Source organism: Papilio polytes, unplaced genomic scaffold, assembly GCF_000836215.1.
Source record: "Papilio polytes unplaced genomic scaffold, Ppol_1.0 DF821956.1, whole genome shotgun sequence".
NCBI classification, from domain to species: Eukaryota; Metazoa; Arthropoda; class Insecta; order Lepidoptera; family Papilionidae; genus Papilio; species Papilio polytes.
The window spans coordinates 2,476,316-2,494,983 of NW_013527248.1; the positions used below are offsets into that span (position 1 = coordinate 2,476,316).

Here is an 18,668-nt window from a genome sequence, read left to right on the forward strand (position 1 = left end):
GTCTCTACTGGAAGTCTTGGATAAGATACGAAATGAGTATATTAGAGGAAGTTTGAGAGTAGCCCCATTGGTTGAGAAAATAAGGAGTAAAAGGTTAGAGTGGTATGGGCATGTTATGAGAATTGATGAATCGCATGTAACAAGACGGACGTTAGTTATGAATGTGGAGGGGTACATCGGTAGAGGTAGACCTAGAAAGAGATGGTTATTGCGTGAAAGGTGACATGATCAAGAAGTGAGTGATGACTGAGATGACGGATGATAGAGTGGTTTGAAGGACGAAAACCCGGTGCGCCGACCCTCCGGGAGTAGGATAAGGCAGGGGAATAAGAAGTCTCTACTAAGAATTTAGGGTTGTTTGTTACAATGTTATTTAATAAAATTCCGCCCTTATTTTGAAGTTGTATAGTGACAGAAAACCGAGAAATGGTTATTGTGATGTTTATTATGATACTAAGAAAATAAAAATCTTGAATTAAATTTACGTGGATTTTCTCATTTTCACGCGTCTGGATGTCAAGGTCAGAGATTTTTGGATATAATACGACGGAGTTTTTAATATCTATTTCTGTTTTTACAATTCCAAAACTTTTTAATTTACTTCTGAATCATATTAATACGAAAAAGTTTTAATTAAATAGAAATTTCGTACATTGATTTCAAAGCAAAAGCCTGATTCCCCAACTTATTGGCATCCGAAACCGTTCTTTGTCGTTAAACGGAAGCGATCGGTATTTTCATTTGACAAATTTTAACTGGTACGTAATTTCAAAATGTTTTCCGATGAATTTAGCTTGAATCTGTCCATTGAAGAATTCGTTAACGAGAATGTTTATATGGTAATCTATTTTAATATAATAAAATATATAATAATAAAACACACTTTTATAGGAAGTCAGCAATCACGGCATACTTTTGAATATTTTTTTTTTCTTAAAATGCCTGCATTTAAAATTGCTGATTTGGTAGCCATTCCAATAGCAAAGAAGTTTATTGTCATTTTTGCATTCGAATTTTGTAATTCGCAATTAATCGGAATTTAAACAATAGATTATTTTTATTATCATGTGAATGAAGCCGCAAGGTAACATATAGTTTTATTCATCGTGATCCTCCTTATGCTACTCCCGTAAGGTCAGCGCAACAGGTTTTTGTCATCCACATAACTCTATCATACGTCATCTTTCATCACTCCCTTTTTGATCATGTTACCTTTTACGCAATTTATTTATAAATAAAAATTTATAGATCTAATTAGCACGATGGCTTGTTTACAGAAATAATGCTTGACAAAACTACCCATAGGTACTTATGTAAATTAGAGCAAATACAATAAAAAAAATAGATTTTTGTATACTTTGCTTGAAACAAAATTAAGATTTCGTTAAATAAAACTTTTCAAATTACCTGCCACAAACCGGTAAATCTACTTCGAGATTGAATTCTAAGGCAAAGTAAGAATTCATTTAACTTTAAGTAAGTCGTATTAATACTTAGAAAATACTCATATGAAAGTTCATGCATGGAATTGAATTTCTTTCTGACAGCATCCAAATTGTACAATTCCAAAAAATATTAAAGAAGTGTTCTAAACATAATTTACAAGTAAATTTCATTGCTTTCATCAATTTAATAATACCCATTTTTCTTAAAAAAAAACAAACAAACAATACGATCTGTTTTTATACTCGATAGTTTTTCCAATATAACAGCAGCAACGGAAATATATTTTCCACAGGAAAACGGCTGCAATAAAAAAATCAAACCATTTTCTAATACAGTCAAACAAGTATAATCGGAACGACAAGAGAGCGGTGCTTTTCGGATTAGTTGCATCACAAAATAAGTAAAACCCAATTGCGTATAGAAAATGGAAAACATTACATGACAACTGCATGAATTTGTATACACATAAACACACACACACACACACACACACACACACACACATTTCACCATCATCCTCCTTATTCTACTCTCGTAGGGTCGGCGCAACGGGTTTTTGTCCTCCAAATAACTTTATCATACGTCATCTCAATCACACACACACACACACACACACACACACACACACACACACGCATTTACACTACATAAACTTTTGACATTGCCAAGAGGGCGCTAGTGAGCTGTCATATTTTAGTTTAAGATATTTTTTTTTCATTCGTTTTTTCTTTATTTAAATAGCTTTAATGCTATCATTAGAGACACGGTCGAAGGGATTTTTTTCCGTTACCTATAAAGGTAAGTACTACAAAAATAATCTCGGATACTTTTGATTACACCAACGTGACTCTTGTACTTATTGAAATAAGGTTGCTAATATCAAAGCAATGTAAATCAGTAATGTCACGGAGAAAGGTTTCTTTAATTTAACCTCACCTAGGCTTAAGTAGGGCTATTAAATTGAAGCAGGGCGGATTCTTACCGAAAAGAACGAAGGAAATGCGTAACGAAACACGCTTAAGATAAAAGAAAAAAGAAAATAAATGGCATCATTGTCTTCCACTTCTTTAAGGTATATGTTTTTTTTTTTTTTTTCGGAAACACATGAAATGTTTTACTACACTTTAGATTTTATTTTTTTACGAGACATTTATAAAATTACAAATGTTATTATTCTATATCTATAAAATGAGCACCATGTTTTTAAAGTTGAGAATGTTCGTGTTACTTAATATCAATGAAATATTTTACCCCAATGCTAAATTCACACGAGGGTAAAATAGAATAAAAACAGTAAACCAGTAACACTCTAATAGCCGCCGAGACTGAACCGTGTTTTTGACGACAAATATTAGACCTGAGAGTTCATATTAAACTGGTAAGTCTTATTTTGCTATATACAGGACGTCCCGTAATTTTTTGAAATCGTCCCAGTAGTTTTTGAGTTATTGAGAGTTATTAATATTTAGTAAAAATAAAAAAAACCCTTTCCTCTTCATAATATTAGTATAGATCGTACTTCATACTTATATTATAAATACGACAGTTTAGATGGATGTTTGTTAGAATTTGTAGCCTAAACGACTGATCGGATTTCGATGAAATTTGGTGAAGATGTAGAGGATAGTCTGGAAGAACACATAGGTTATTCACTTTTGTTTTCTTTAATTCCACGCGGATGGAGTCGCGGGTAAAAGCTAGTATGTTATAGACAAAGTTGTATACGATTATATTTTTTATAAATGATGTAATTAAGTTACATTAATAATATCTTAATATTTCATATTGTTAAATTAGGACCTTTATAATCCTATCAGCTTAAAGCATAATTAAATATTCTGCTATAGCAGGTGTGACGGTGTTTAAGCCAAATTAATGTGTTAGAATTTGTCTGTGGCGAGAGTTGAATTATTATATTTGAATAAGTTTCTTTGCTATAATATTTACTGTTTCTTTTAACGTATTATAAAAGTGTTTTAATTTAATATTAAAATGATTTGAATTTAAATGTAGGTAAAATTTTCTGGTTAATGCGATATTCGTGCCTTATGTGTTGTCTGTGTATTTCAATACGGCAAGAGTAAGAACACGCGCAAACCTTTGATTTAATTGTCGCACGACTGTTTAGTCGCGCTTTGATTCCTATGGGCTAAGCGCACACTATTTGATTTTTATTTCTGCAACTAAACAGTTGAATTGGCTGGAAAATTGACAATGGCACAACAGTTACAACCGCTCTTAAAATTGAACTTTCCACTTTTGCGTATTATTGTGTGAAGATTTATATTTGTTATATAAGAATCCATGTTAAGTAAAATACGGTATAATTTATGTTTTCTTTATTCCATATTTTAAAAAATGAATGTGTTACAAATTCAAAATTACGACTCTAATCTCAACGTGAACTGAAAACGTAAAATTTATTTGCCAGCTAGGAGCAGTTTCGTGCTTAGCAACGGGCTGGTATATTTAAATGAGTTATTTCCCGCCATTTATCTCTGAGATTGTCACATCAGTAAGAGTATACTCACTTACTTACTTGATTAAATTATTGTAATAAAAAAAACCATTTGAAACGAAATTATAATTATTTAAAATTGCGATTGGTAAATTCAAGTCAAGTTTCTTGTTAAAGTTTTTTTTTTTCAACACGGAAAATATATCTCGAAATATTTTGTACAAAAACTTAGGAGATAAAAAATAAAATGTTTTCAATTTTAAGTTCATGTCAATATTATTCGATTGAGATATTTAAGTAAGTTTAAAAACTTTGAATTTTTCTTAGTATTCAAGTAGCCATTGAATAGGGAAAAATTCATTCACCCTCTTAGATGCAGACTGAATAATATATGAGAGCTTGGCTGTACGTTTTAGTAAATCCTTTCGGACTGAAAGATTTACGTCCCCTCCGACAAAATTAATAGTTTTATTTTTCTGTGACTCGCGACAGTTGACTACAACTGGAATATCAATTTAGCTCAGTTGGAAAACCAGGAATTAAGTTTATTTTATATCTCTAATAAACACATCTATCTAATCTTACTAATAAAATGTGAAAGTTTAGATGGATGGATGGATGTTTGTTAATGTTTGTAGCCTAAACGGCTTAACGGATCTCGATGTTATTTGGCACAGATCTAGAGGATAGTCTGGAAGAACACATAGGCTACTTGCTTTTAGTTTTTTTAATCCCACGTGGACGGAGTCGTGGTGAATGCTAACATTATATAAAAAATGTATTTTTGTATGAATTTGATTCACGTAAAAACTACTTGACAGATTTGAATATTATAGGCTATATTTTGATAATAGTTGCCTATTGTTATATATTGTTGTATATTGTTTTCTTATTATTTTTAAATTTCTCGCGGGAAAAATCACAAGCAATAGATAGTTCATTAATATTTAAATAAAAGAAAACCTTTGGTAATTTCTGTTCAACGAGAAAAACTTTATGCTAATATGATAACACGTATTTATTCATGCTTATATTTCACTAGCACCAAAATAAACTAATTTAACAATTTGCAAATTGTTCAAAGTTCAAACAAACCAGACGACTCTATTTGACGGTTGTTGTTCGAAAATATAATTGCTTTTCTAGTGCAGCTATAGTTCTGAGTTGTTTAGTTTTGATTAATATTTACCACTTCTATTTATGATGCTTGTTGAAATTACTTTTATCAAGTGTGTTATGGAACAATTAATCTTACTAATATTATAAATGCAAAAGTTTAGCTGGATGGATAGATGGGTATTTGTTAAAGTTTGTAGCCGAAGCTGCTGAATGGATCTTGATAAAATTTGGTATAGACGTAGACCATAGTCTGGAAGAACACATAGACTACATACTTTTGTTTTTTTATCCTACCCATACGGAGTCGAGAGCAAAAGCTAGTTGAGATATAGAAATAGATGATCTTTCTATCGTTGTTAAGTCCATATAAATCTTTAAAATATTTTTAAACAATATGATTTAAAACTAAAATTGCGTTTGCAGTTAGTTATTGATCGGGTTTAGTGATTTTCTGTCAAGTTTCGTTACATTTTCTTATCCTTTAAAATGTCGTCATAAAATTTAATGTTTACGTAAAACTTTGTGAGACATAAAATTCGACTTTAGTCATAAACTTGCTGTACAAAAATGAATTGGATTGCTTACTTAGTTTGGAACAAAATAGAATAAGAGTTGATATCTGTAGGAACTAATAAATTTTACTTAAGCATTAAAAGCCTATTGCTCTTAGAAACTGGGTCAATCAAATTTTATGTACGTCTAAAGTTTGGGATATATCGCTGTAGCTGTGTCCATTAAAACCATTACTTCTAATGTTCTGATGGTATTTTAAGTTGTTCCAAAACTGTTATTTTCCAACTATTAGGAACTTTAATTGACTGGACAAAAACTAATTTGTATAATTGGTTGATTAGTTGAACTTAATTAAATACGATGTTTTTTTTTTTGTAACTATTGGACAAAGAAAGGCCACGCCATGAATATGAGATCATCAGTAATATAAAAGGGTTGCTGGGGTTCTTCGGCGAACTGGGTTGGCTGGAGTAATCCATGTCCTATTCTCACGCAAAATACACGCTAGCCGTGGAGTTGTGGAAACCCTAGCCCCTACTACTACGTCACGCTAATGGCATCACCATCATCAGCTTTTATCAGCCCACTATTGGACATAGGCCAACAGCATACATATATAAAATTAAAGTTTTTATTATTTTTTTATTTTTTCAAAATTCTGTTATTCCATTTACTCAAATCGAAGATTTTTTTTTAAAGATAAAGATGTTTTAAGTAATGATTTACATTTCGATTATTAAAAATCGTTTAAAAGTTAATGTTTTAAAGATAAAATAAAAAAAAATAATAATTCCAATTTAACGTTAAAAGCTATACGTTGGAGTGAAATACAAAGAGCGTTAATATCTCGATCAATTAACCGTGAAATAAGGTCACGTCATGTTACTCTGAGAGACATTGAATTATTCCTCGGGTTGGAGCGCCTCGGAGATTAATACACGCTCAAGTATGTTGGAGCTGTGTTGAAACTTTTACTCCAACATAAATGTGTTGGTTACTTTACTTAATACTTCAGTTGTGTTTGATTTTACACTTTTAATCTGTATTTACAAGACTAAGAAATAATTTTGGCTAGCTGTTGCTCGCCACTTCGTACGGGATAAATATTTTTTGAATCTAGCCTATACTAACGCTATGGTAACGAAGCTTTGTATCATAAGGTGGCAAACGAGCAAGCGGCCACTTGAAACCGCCGAAATGGCGTAGCGAACGCTGCCCATAGACATCCGCAATTGCAGATGCGTTGCCTACCCTTAATCGATGGTGGAAGGAGACGTATATAAAGAGAATATTTCCTCTTCCTGTGCGTCTGCTCTACCGTCAAATCCACTTTTCCTATCCGTCCCTCTAAAGAAAAGGGTGGCAAGGAAAAGGAACCAAAATTAGGCCTCCGGCACCACATTCATCAGACGAAACGCGGAACTGCTCCCACTTCACGCCTGCTTTCTGTGTGGTCGTGGTATTTCACCGGGCGAGCCCATTCGTACGAAGATGTTATAGCGGGCTCTACCACTTTTTAATGGTGAAGCATTATGTGAAATCAGCCCAGTAGTTTTTGAGTTGTTTCAGTACCTCTTAACATTAGTGTTGATTAAAGTTTTAGGCATTCAGAGACAATGGTAATTAAGAGAGATCCTGAGTGTAGATTTAGAAAGAAAATTGTAAATACCTTCGGCACTAATATAAGACCATATGTTTGACAGTTAGTTGTTCTAAGTTGGTTCTACCTTCTTTGTATAATGGTGTATTCATTCCTGGAAGGATTTCGTTCATCTCGCACTTCTTAATTATCTTGTCAGGAATGTAAACGTATGTTATAAATAAACTTTACCTAAACAAACGTAACGTTTAATTTGAACGCACGTATTTCGAGTTTACTATTCAAATTCAACCACAAAATTTGATACAAACTTTAAGATGAAATATTCAATCTCAGTTTCAAATATTTACTTTCACGTGTCTTGAGACTGTTATTAATTACTACGTGTCTCTAAAACAGTATTTGCATCACTTTCATCCTGTAAGGGAAGAACAGAGATGATAAACAATTGAAGATGATGAAGAATTATGATAATAACTAGCTTTTGCCAGCGACTCCGTCAACGTGAAATTAAATAAAAAAAATGTGTAGCCTATGTGTTCTTCCAGATTTCCTCTACATATATACCAAATATCAACAAAATACATTAACCCGTTTAGTCTACAAACTCTAAGAAACATTCATCCATCTAAACTTTCGCATATATAATATTAGTATGATTGCGTTTAAACTTTTTCAAACACTTTTGAGTTTTTTTTTATGTATAAACTGAGAAAATGCAAGTGTTATCAGTTAGTTCAATTCTTATTATACTCTTAAACCTCCATTAAGTTTATTAAGGTGGCTAGGACCCTCCATAATGTCCTTAGCAAGAATAATTAAATCCACAATAAATAAGGCTTAATGAACGTCTTTGAATGGATACAGAAGTTAGCCGTGGCTGATGGGGGCTGAATGAAATTTGCAAACTTGGTGAAATTAAATAAATTTTGTAAGTAATAAATTCTCATTCGCCTCTTTAAACCCTTTACACGTTATTTTAAACTAGCTGTTCCCGTGCGATTTCATCCGAAGGAAATAATGAAAATTTTATTTTATTGTTTACATTTGTCAAATTATCAATTACGAATGTCAAAATGACATGACATGATGACAACCTTACTTCGTGGATGGTGGCAGCATCTTATGGTCTCTTTTCCACATTAAGGTTTTTATCCAAAATTTTTACCCCCTAAGTTTAATGGCGTTAAAATATATAGCCTAAAGCGTTACGCAAGTGTAAGGCATTTTATTAAAAAAATAATTATTCAAAAATATGCTGTAATTGCTGACATCTTAGGCAACAAAGAAGTGTGTGTTTACGCTTTATTATAATAGTATAGATTTATATAAAATACAAACATTGTAAGTTTGAATTAAGAAATTTTTGACTATTAAAAAACAAATGATTAGGATATGAAAACAACATAAGCATTATATTTTATCTATCCAGGAACTCTAAATATAACAGGAGCAACAAACAACATAAGGAGGAACAAATTCAACTTTAGAATAGAACATGAGATCTTAATAAAAGAGTTAAAATTCTTATAAAACATGGCTTTGCGTTAAACCTTCGTCTAATTTCTTAATAGTTCACGTTTACATTATAACCCAATGTAATTAATCTTAGTTTGGACGATAATCCATCTTTTGGCGAAATCCTTTGGCCGAATAGACATGGCATCTATTTACGGCGACCCTAAATTTATCTTCATGTCAGGTAGCACTAAAATAATTGAACATCTACACGTCATTTCCATACCATATAGTTTGATTATTGGAAGGAGTCGAAAGTCATTAGAAATCATTTTTGACTAAAGTTAACTTTCATTTTTACTATTATCAAAATTAAAAATGTCTGTCATGTAACTGACTGCAATATTTTTAGAAAATCATGATAATTATACGATTTTACAGTGGTAGTGCCCGCTTTAACATCTTAGCATCAATAGGCCGACACGCCCGGTGTAATACCACAACCACACAGAAGACAGGCGTGAAATGGAAGCAATTCCGTGTTTCGTCTGATGAGTGTGGTGCCGGAGGCCTAATTTAAGTCCTTTTCTGTTTACCACCCTTTTCTTATAAGGAGAGGATGGGAAGAGGAAGTGGATTTAACGGAGGAGGAGATACATAGGAAGGGGAGATATCCTCTTTATGTGCGTCTCCTCCTCTGTCGGATAAGGGTAGGCAACGCATCTGCAATTGCGGATGTCTATGGGCAGCGGTCGCTTCACCATTTTGGCGGATTCAGGTGGCCGCTTGCTCGTTTGCCACCTTATGTTATAAAAAAAAAACGATTTGCGGTACAACGAAAAATGTAAATAAATGTTTAAAAATGTTATATCTATTTTCTCTCTAAAGAAAGATATCCAATATCAATATCCAATCCAATATATTAATCTAATCAGAAAATAAATACATTACAATAATCAGGGTCGATTGATAACACCGCCATCTGTTATAAAACGCGAGAATCAATAAGTTTTACTGCACGGTCGGCACGTAACCTTTTGTAGCTATTCGTAGCAATTGCGTAGATGATGCGTAGCACTCAGACTTGCTGCTAGATGTCATGGTGATAAGTTTTTTTCTATAATTATGTGTTTAAAAGTTACCACAGCCTAGTAAAATAGTAATAAAATGATTCGGACTTATCGGCTTTATTGATTCAAATATTAAATCAATTTATTTATTTATCTTTCTCATTGGAGCTGACGCCAGACGAAACCGAATGATGTCATGTTTTAATTAGAAGTATTATTATTGGGTAGGCATTTGTTTCGCGTTATAAAGAATGCCGCGTGATTGAATATTTCTTCCTTAATATGAGTTTAACCGGTTGTGAATATATAAGTTAAGTTCCTACTTCTAGTTATAGGAAATAAAGCTTTCCCTTATCAATTCATTCATAGATTTCACCTTCGTCCATTGAAAATGCCTGACGACCTTCTGTATCTACGGTATTATATTGATATAAATTTCGCGCATGCGTTTTAGTTCCACGCATGCGCAGTAGCGCCATCTAGTTGTGTACAATGTGTAGTCTCATCTGAATCTGTCATGCTTTAATAATGTCCTTATAACTTGAATATTAAATGCAGTAGTTGCATATTAAATATCAACCAAGCACGTTGTAATTCTAAACAGTGTTTTGAAATTATTCGTATAATTGTTATTGTTGTGATTTTAATATTCGATTAGATTCTTAGTTCTTATAGATTTAATAAGGCTTTAATACTTCGCTTTCATTTGAAGATCATCAACAGGTAGGTATATATTACATTTTGTATGTAAATGTTAAGATTTTACGTGGGCGTTACTCTAGACGTTTTGCGTGGGTGGAATATTTGTCTCTCGTAAAGTTGCCGAATTTCCGATGAATTACGTGTACACGAACATGTCTGTGTTTATAATCTTCTAGTAATATTCACGTGTTAAATAAAATTGAGTTTTTTTATTTAAAACTATTGTTGCCAGCGACTTTACATGCAATTAATATTGTAATTAATTATTGTTCTAAATATGTTTGATATCAGATAAGCTGTAATGGAAATATTTAGTAACAAACATCCTTCCCTACTCATTTATAAAACTTAAGATAACTTTAGAGTGGTCGTACACCTTTGACTAAGCTATATCACAACTGTAAGGCGATTGTCGATTGTTTCGCAGCCAATTTGTTAGTTGCTCATCTAAAAGTAATGTGCGCATTTCCATATAAGCTCATAGGAATGAAGCGCGACTAAACAGTTGTGCGATAGTTTAGTTTAAGGTGTGCGCGCTCTTAATATAACGCCCTGTTCATACTTGTCGGTTAGCAACAAGCTTGTTCATTCATTAATGTTTGCAGTACAGATATAAAATCAATATGTCCGGAGTCGGGATCGCTTTCAGGTCAATGCTTGCGAATCGTATTACGGCCAACGGGATGAGTTAATGGGGAACTAATCAATTGGCTTTAGAAACTCTATGTTAAAGTTTGCAGACTAATACATTAAAAAAAACAATCATTTTTTAGCAACCAGCTTTCTATCATAAGAAGCGATAATGTTATGTCTGCTGCTTATTTTATTACTGTTTTTAACAGCGGATACTTACGAGTGGAATTAAAAAAAAACTTCCTAAGTAACCTGCATGTTCCTTCAAACTATGTTCTACATCTGTGGTAAATTTCATGCCATTTCTAAGATCGGTTGGGCTGTTTAGGAAATAATTTCTAACAAATATCTATCCATCTATCCATCTACACTTATTTATATTAGTAAAAAGTAAGATTATCGTTTTATTTTCAAGATTAGCTTTCGCCCACGACTCTGTCTGCGTAGAATTAACAAAAACAAGAGCAAGCCTATGTATTCTTTCAGACTATCCTGTACATCTACGCCAAATCTGACCATGATCCGTTAAACCGTTTAGGCTAACTCTAACGAACATCTGTCCATCTAAACTTTAGCATTTATAGTATTAGTAAAATTATACTTTACCAACGAAATTTAAATTCAACATTGTACTAATAACAATTTGTTATTAGTTATGTACTGTTTGCCATTCGCACGAACGCGTATTTCAATTTATCGAACAATGTCATCAGAGTGTGCCCATTCTAAAACTGGAGCGATTTATGTTAGTCGTTAAATTTTGATGCTAGAAAACATTATACGATGTAATTTAAGTATCCAATTTCGCCGAAGCCTCTCATCGTAAATAAAAAATTCAAGTGTGCCTTCAAAAATAAGAATAAATTTAGAGTCGGTTTTTTGGCAACATTCGCCGACATCATTTTAAAAGCTTAAATGGAATTTGATAGTCTTAGAAACGTTTAAATTTACTCCCTAAATTGGAATTAGGAGTGGTTAATCCGTCGGACGAAAGGGACGATTTGTTAAAAGACAGATTTTTAAGTCAATTGCAGTTACGTTTCTAACGTCCACAATATGTTTAATTGATATTTTATTTCTTTTGTCAATAAATCAAAATACTAGCTGTTGCTCGCGACTATGTCCACGTTAAATGAAAAAATAATAAAAAATTTTGCCTTTGTTACTAACAGATAAATAACCTTTCTAACGGTGAAAGAATTTTTGAAATCGGCCCAGTAGTTTTTGTGTAATTTCAATACATACATACAAATCTTCCTTCATTATAATGTTAAAATCTTTCCTCTTCATAATATTAGCATAGATTACTTAATTAAAATAGTACCAGTCAGAATATTATGATCTGTTTAAATTTCATGTACAAATCTTATAATTTCTCAAATATGTCCAAAAAAATGTCACCATTAATATTACCGTTACTTGGTAATAAAAAAGCAAAAAATGTGTCGTGTATTTCCATGAGTTTGGGCCACACGCTATTTGCTTTACGGAAAGTCTGGCATCCCTTTAATTTCCTCTCTCCTGACAGTCGCCGGTTTAACGTCGCCGCAAGCGAACGAATTTGCCATTCAGCTCTCAGGAAAATAAAAAAATGGATTTATTTGTTACTAGGCATTTCAGTTTAGATGAAGTGAGTGATTTTTAACATTTAGTATTCGAATTTCTATTCATTAATTAGGCTTTAAAGTTTAGTATTTTTGACACGGACAAAAAAGTTTCGGTTAAAAAAATTACTCTGTAATTATTCAATTATTAAACCTTTTCTTTTAAAACGTTTTCTTTTTAAAAAATCCTACTATCTTCTATTAAGAAAAAAATAAAAATAAAATCTCAACTCTATTGTTCTCCAGCAATGTTTAGAAAAATTGAGCTCAGATTAAAAAAATAAATAATACCGATTGTCGATTATCAACAGGCGTCAATGAGAAGCGGAGCGCTTGCAGCAATGGAGGCAGAGCCGGACCTCAGTACTTTCGAGAACAAGTCGGGTCTAGCCGAAGACATGAAGTTCTTGGCTTCGATGCCGGAACTGTGTGACGTCACGTTCCTTGTAGGCGACACGAGAGAACCAGTGTGTGCCGTAAAAGCTGTTCTGGCATCAAGAAGCAGGTATGATGAACATTTTAAAAACAAATTAAGTCAGAATAATTTGTTGAAAGTAAATAAATAATCGAGAAAAAAACGACATCAAACATGTGGAAAAATATTTAAATACGTTTTACATTTTTTCAGAGTGTTTCAAAAAATGCTTTATCAAGCACCAAGCCCTCAAAGAAAGAAGGAACCGGCGCCACGTGAAAACAAACTACGCCTTTTTCTCAAAAGATCATCCGAGCCATTGTTGAATCTGCAGAATGCCGCGCAACAGGTGAGATAATCATTTTATTTCGTGAAGAATAAGCATATGAATTGAACGTCGAATTATTGTCGTAAAATTTTATTGATGTGATACTTGCACATATTGCTCTGTTTGTTACAAAGGTAATGAAAAAGATGAACACATAATTCCAGTGCTTCACAGTTGAAAACCACAGTCAGTTTTAGCTGTACTTCATTTTAAAGAAGACAAAATCAAAAATGATACTATCCCGTATGTAGAGGATGTTATAACCTAAATAGCGTCTAGCGTGTATAATCGATTATATGCTCGCCAGAATATTTACAACGGACCAATGCGTTTAAGGGTTTAGGCAAATATTACGCAGTAGGTACGAGAGGAAATAAATTTCCACATCCTGTATATGTTTTGGTCAATGAATTTCTGTAGGCATTAGATATAATCATATATCCTGAAGCATAACATAAGTCAGGATATCAAAATTAAATCGTGAAACTTCTCAAAGATTGCACTTGATTGTTTGAGACATGTTTCAGAGATTTTAAATAAAACTAAAAATCTCCAAGTTTCTGGATAAAGCACGTTATATGTAGACAATAGATTAAAAAAACTAGAAATATAATTGTAGAATTAAATAGATCGATTTAGAAATAGTAGTAACCGTATGATCACTATCTCATATTGTAAAGTAAACCATAACATGACATAAAAATCTAAATCTACCAATTTTCTTTAAATTGTAACTGTTGATTTTAAAGTTTAACAAAGCGTCAAGGATCTGTAGGTTTTTAACTTCATTTCCAAAGATATTTCTAAATTTTATTTTTAATTTATTGCATATTTTTTGTAAATCTATGTTAAAAACCTATATTTATGTTTGCTAGGACTACAATATTATTATTCTTGCTATTTTCACTGCAGAGATCGACTTTCGCGCAGCAATTGGCTCCAATACAAGAGGTAAAAGCAAAATTACCGGTGTCGTAGGTTTTCGAGACGATATCTTCTACATTAATATCGATTTTTATTAATACAGTATTTTGTAGTTAGGATAAATAGTCTGCATATATCGAGCATTTATTGTTGAAGTTGAATTTGCATGAATTTTAACACATACTGTTAAGTTACTATTAGATGTTGTACTTTTAACTTACTTACATATTTTAAAATTAAATTCATAACGCATGATAATTCATGATTCTAAATTTATTCTAACATTAAGTTGTAACAAATTTGTGAAGAATATTTTAAGCTTTCCCTTGGTTATAATTCTCTTCTTTATTAAGTAATTTTTTAGCTTTACAATTTACTAAATCTTTTTCTAGCAGATATAGTTCTGTATTAAATTTAATCTGCACATTTAGTATTATTACTGCTGTATTTTAACGCTCCAAATTTTTAAGACAACACTGCAGATACATTTTGTAAATTATATCACAATTTTGGTTTGCGTTTTCAATGCTTTGTACAGTTGCAGTGATAAAAAGTCGATTTTCATTTGTTTTCTTTAACGACTTCGGACATTTTAAACAATCCGACGAAGACTGTTTTCTTTGGATTGGTCTTGTTTTTGATAATAGATGTATAAATATTTTGAATTTTGTTTCTTAGCCGTCTTCCCAGCAGCACCAGACGTTGATTATAGAAGAATTCGAGCCGGACGTTTTCCGTCAACTGATCGAATACATTCACACTGGATGCGTCACACTTCAGCCACGAACATTACTAGGTTTGTATGCTTTCATACTTTAAATTACTTTTAATGTTATCTAAGATTTAAAAAAAAACAGAAACATAAAAGGAAAGATAAACGTATATGTAACTATTAAAATGAAACTGTTCTTTTGACAAGTAATTTTTGACTTAGAATGAGAAGAAAATTTCTTTTAGTGGTTTAAACCTTTCAAAGTATTAGCAATGGTAATCTACTGTAATAAATTTGGTTAAAATGAAATTCGTTGGCTTAGACGTTCTTACGGCGAAAGAAAACATCGTGAGGCAACCTGCACATTTGACCGAAGAAATTCAAAGACATGTATGTGTGAAATTAACCAATTTGCACTGGGCCAGCGTCGTTGACTATGGCTTAGTCATCCCTTTATTGGGGTAGGCTCCGAACCTCTCAGTAGGGACGTAAATGAGCTGGAGATGGTGATGAAATTTGTTTTTTGCCAGATCATGCCTCACTAACCACGGGAAAAAATCGTTCATCGATGGAAAAATGTTCCGCATAAATTGTTATAAAAGCCCGATGCCTTTATTCCACCGCAACGAGAGTAATTGTATTAGCGTCGTAGTAAAATGACGGCACGTAAATAGATTTTCCCTTCACCGCCTCAATAATGACCTATAAAACCTATTTGAAATATGCATATTCAATTTTGTCCCTTATTTTACATTTTCGTCAAGAGACTTTTTTTATTGCTTTTTTTTATTTTATAAGTTGTATGAGAATAATTAAATACTAACAAAAATGTTCTGCATTCTTATGGTAATATCTTAATATGTGTTTAAAGAATCTAAATAAGACACAAAATGGTATGCCTTTTGGGAAAAAAAATTAAATGAACTAAATTTAAAATTTATTGGGATAAATATCACCCGTTTTTTCCCCTATACAGTATCAATTACAGGTGCAATTACCTTAATTCGATTCTAAAAACTAAGTACGAACGGCTACTCACAATCGATTTATTTCTACATACGAACTATCCATTGAACTATAAACCTTATGTTAATATAATTAAATTCTATAATCGTAGGTGTTATGAACGCGGCTGATTACTACGGACTGGATGAGTTGCGTCGAGCGTGCGCGGGCTTCGTGCAGTGCTGCATCACTGTGGATACAGTGTGTGCTCTCCTTGCGTCTGCTGAGCGGTACATACAGTACAAGTGTACCAAATCGTTGGTTCAAAAGGTATTGCCATAATTTGTAATATGATAAGTTAGTACTTTAATAACATTTAAAAGTGGTAGTGCCCACTTTAACATCTTAGCAAGAATGAGCCGGCTCGCCCAGTTTAATACCACGACCACACTGAAGACAGGCATGAAATCGAAGCAATTCCGTGTTTCGTCTGATTAGTGTGGTGCCGGAGGCCTAATTTAAGTCCTTTTCTCTTTACCGCCCTTTTCTTATAAGGAGAGGATGGGAACGGGAAGTGGATTTGACGGTAGAGGAGATGCATGGGAAGGGGAAATATCCTCTTTATGTGCATCTCCTCGTCTGTCGGATAAGGGTAGGCAACGCATCTGCAATTGCGGATGTCTATGGGCAGCGGTTGCTTCCCCTTTTTTGCGGATTCAGGTGGCCGCTTGCTCGTTTGCCACCTTATGTTATAAAAAAGAAACTTTAATAACGTTAATAATTAAACATTAATTAGCAAAACGATACCTCATCACACTAGATTTACATTTGATCTAAGTTAAAATACAAACAGTTTTTTACCATGAATGTTTATGTTACAAAGTTCTGCTTGGAGAATTTGTCATAGAATAGATAGCCGTAGTTGTTTTAAACTTTTCCTCCAAAACGTTTTAAAGATGCATAATTATATAAAAAGCAATTTACATATTTTACTTTAACAATGAAATTAAATCACAAGAGAGCAGTTATGTCTGTAATGATGAATTGTAATAATTTCAACTGAATATTATATTGGGGTTAATATATACAATACGTTAGGCGTTGAAAGGAAACACTGTTATTATGTTGCTAATACCAAAGCTTGAATTCAACTTAGGTTTCAATCGGTAGCGTTAATTAACGTTCTCTTTGTACTGTACTATCGTATTTTAAACTGATTCAATGGTCTATTAATAGAAACTGTAACCTTGTAACTGTTTTGAATTCTCATTTCACGTGTAAAATCTTGAAATATTTTGTATTATTAAATTCATCGAACAATTAATGATTAACCTTTTCAATATGTTTGAGACTTAAATTAAATTCGATAGGTAACTGACTAGAATCTCAAGAATACGTAACGAAAAATCCATCACATTTCTTTTTTTCTAATTCCAGGTGTTAGAGTTTGTTGATGAGCATGGCAATGATGTACTCAACTTGGGATCCTTCACACTGCTGCCCCAGCATGTTGTGCGACTTATTCTGGCCAGAGATGAACTCAGAGCTGATGAGTTCACGAAATTCCAGGTACACATTCCATGTTTTTAATGTTGCACCTTGAGTTCAATTATTAAGATTGCCTACGTGTTATTTCATAGTGATATCGTTCTAACTTCTCTGGGCATATATAAGCATTAAAATTGAAATTCGTTATATTTAGTAAAAATATTAATGTTGTGTTTCCAGGCGGCTCTTATGTGGAGCAAGAAATATTGTGACACAAACCAGAACATGTCCCTAAAAGATGTGATTGGAAACTTCCTGGAATATATTCAGTTCCACAAGATCCCGGCTAACGTCCTGATGCGAGAAGTTCACCCGCTCGGCCTGGTACCATACTCCATCATTATGAATGCGCTGGCGTATCAGGTGCGTCATTATTTGTGTGATTGTCATGTTAAATTTTATTCCATGTATTGACATGATTTAACGTGATTCTTTTCAGAATTAGTCAATACTAAGAACGCTGTTGTTGCAGGCAGACCCGGCCAGCGTAGACCCAGGCAAGCTGTCCCCTGCGCGGGTGCGACGCGCGGGCCGCTCCATGTCGGTGCAGTCCTCGCTCGACCCCTATGGCTCCAACACCACCCTCTCCTCCACCGGCTCGAGCGATGTTCCGTCTTCCGACTCTCGGCACAACTAACGCGAGGGGAACTCCCCCCATCCCGCGCCCGAACCCGTCCCTGGCCCTTCCACCGCCCCACCTACTGCAATCGCTCCGGAAAAACCCCCAGAGAAACTCGGTCTTTTCTCTTCTATCAAACGCGCTGCCAGCAAGAAGTTTGGAGACCGACGTTCTCCAACGCCAAAGACCAGAGAGCCCAGATCAAAGTCAGACTCCATAAAACACGCTGCACTGACGCGACAGGTATCAGAAACCGTAGCAGCTTCGGGCGACCCAACTTTTGAACGATGTAAGCCGAGAAAGCGTGACAGTGAAACCGAATTTCCAGTTAGAAAATCAACTTCAGAGTTGTCCGAGAGTTTTCCCTTCGTACGACGTGCGCTCGCCGAGATAGAAAACGGGTTGAATTACTTTAGAAAGTCCATTACTTCAGAACCGAGTGAACCTAAAGCACCATTAGCTAGGGCCGAGCCAGTTGTTGTGGTCGCGGCGGCGGATGATGATACACCATCATCTCCTCCTCCGATGGGCTTGAAAGAACGTCGAGGTTCGAGAGGCTCGCCATGCGCGAACC

At 33.7% G+C, this 18,668-nt stretch overlaps 1 protein-coding gene across 1 annotated transcript; it reads left to right on the forward strand.

Moving 5' to 3' along the window:
- Window positions 1-12,590: 12,590 nt before the first annotated feature.
- On the forward strand, window positions 12,591-18,119 carry LOC106107577 (serine-enriched protein). Its single transcript, XM_013288461.1, has 9 exons — window positions 12,591-12,629; window positions 12,915-13,108; window positions 13,232-13,367; window positions 14,259-14,297; window positions 14,949-15,066; window positions 16,100-16,257; window positions 17,365-17,496; window positions 17,656-17,838; window positions 17,948-18,119. Exons 1-9 carry the CDS (start codon window positions 12,591-12,593, stop codon window positions 18,110-18,112), a joined length of 1,164 nt encoding a protein of 387 aa, XP_013143915.1. The 3' UTR covers window positions 18,113-18,119.
- Window positions 18,120-18,668: the final 549 nt, after the last annotated feature.

Excerpts from the sequence above, each read along its gene's own strand:
- LOC106107577 (XM_013288461.1), top strand. The coding sequence starts at position 12,591 with ATGGATTTATTTGTTACTAGGCATTTCAGTTTAGATGAA. Across the intron at positions 13,368-14,258 it reads TGCAGAATGCCGCGCAACAG|AGATCGACTTTCGCGCAGCA; the intron begins GTGAGATAATCA and ends TTTTCACTGCAG. Across the intron at positions 14,298-14,948 it reads AATTGGCTCCAATACAAGAG|CCGTCTTCCCAGCAGCACCA; the intron begins GTAAAAGCAAAA and ends TTTGTTTCTTAG.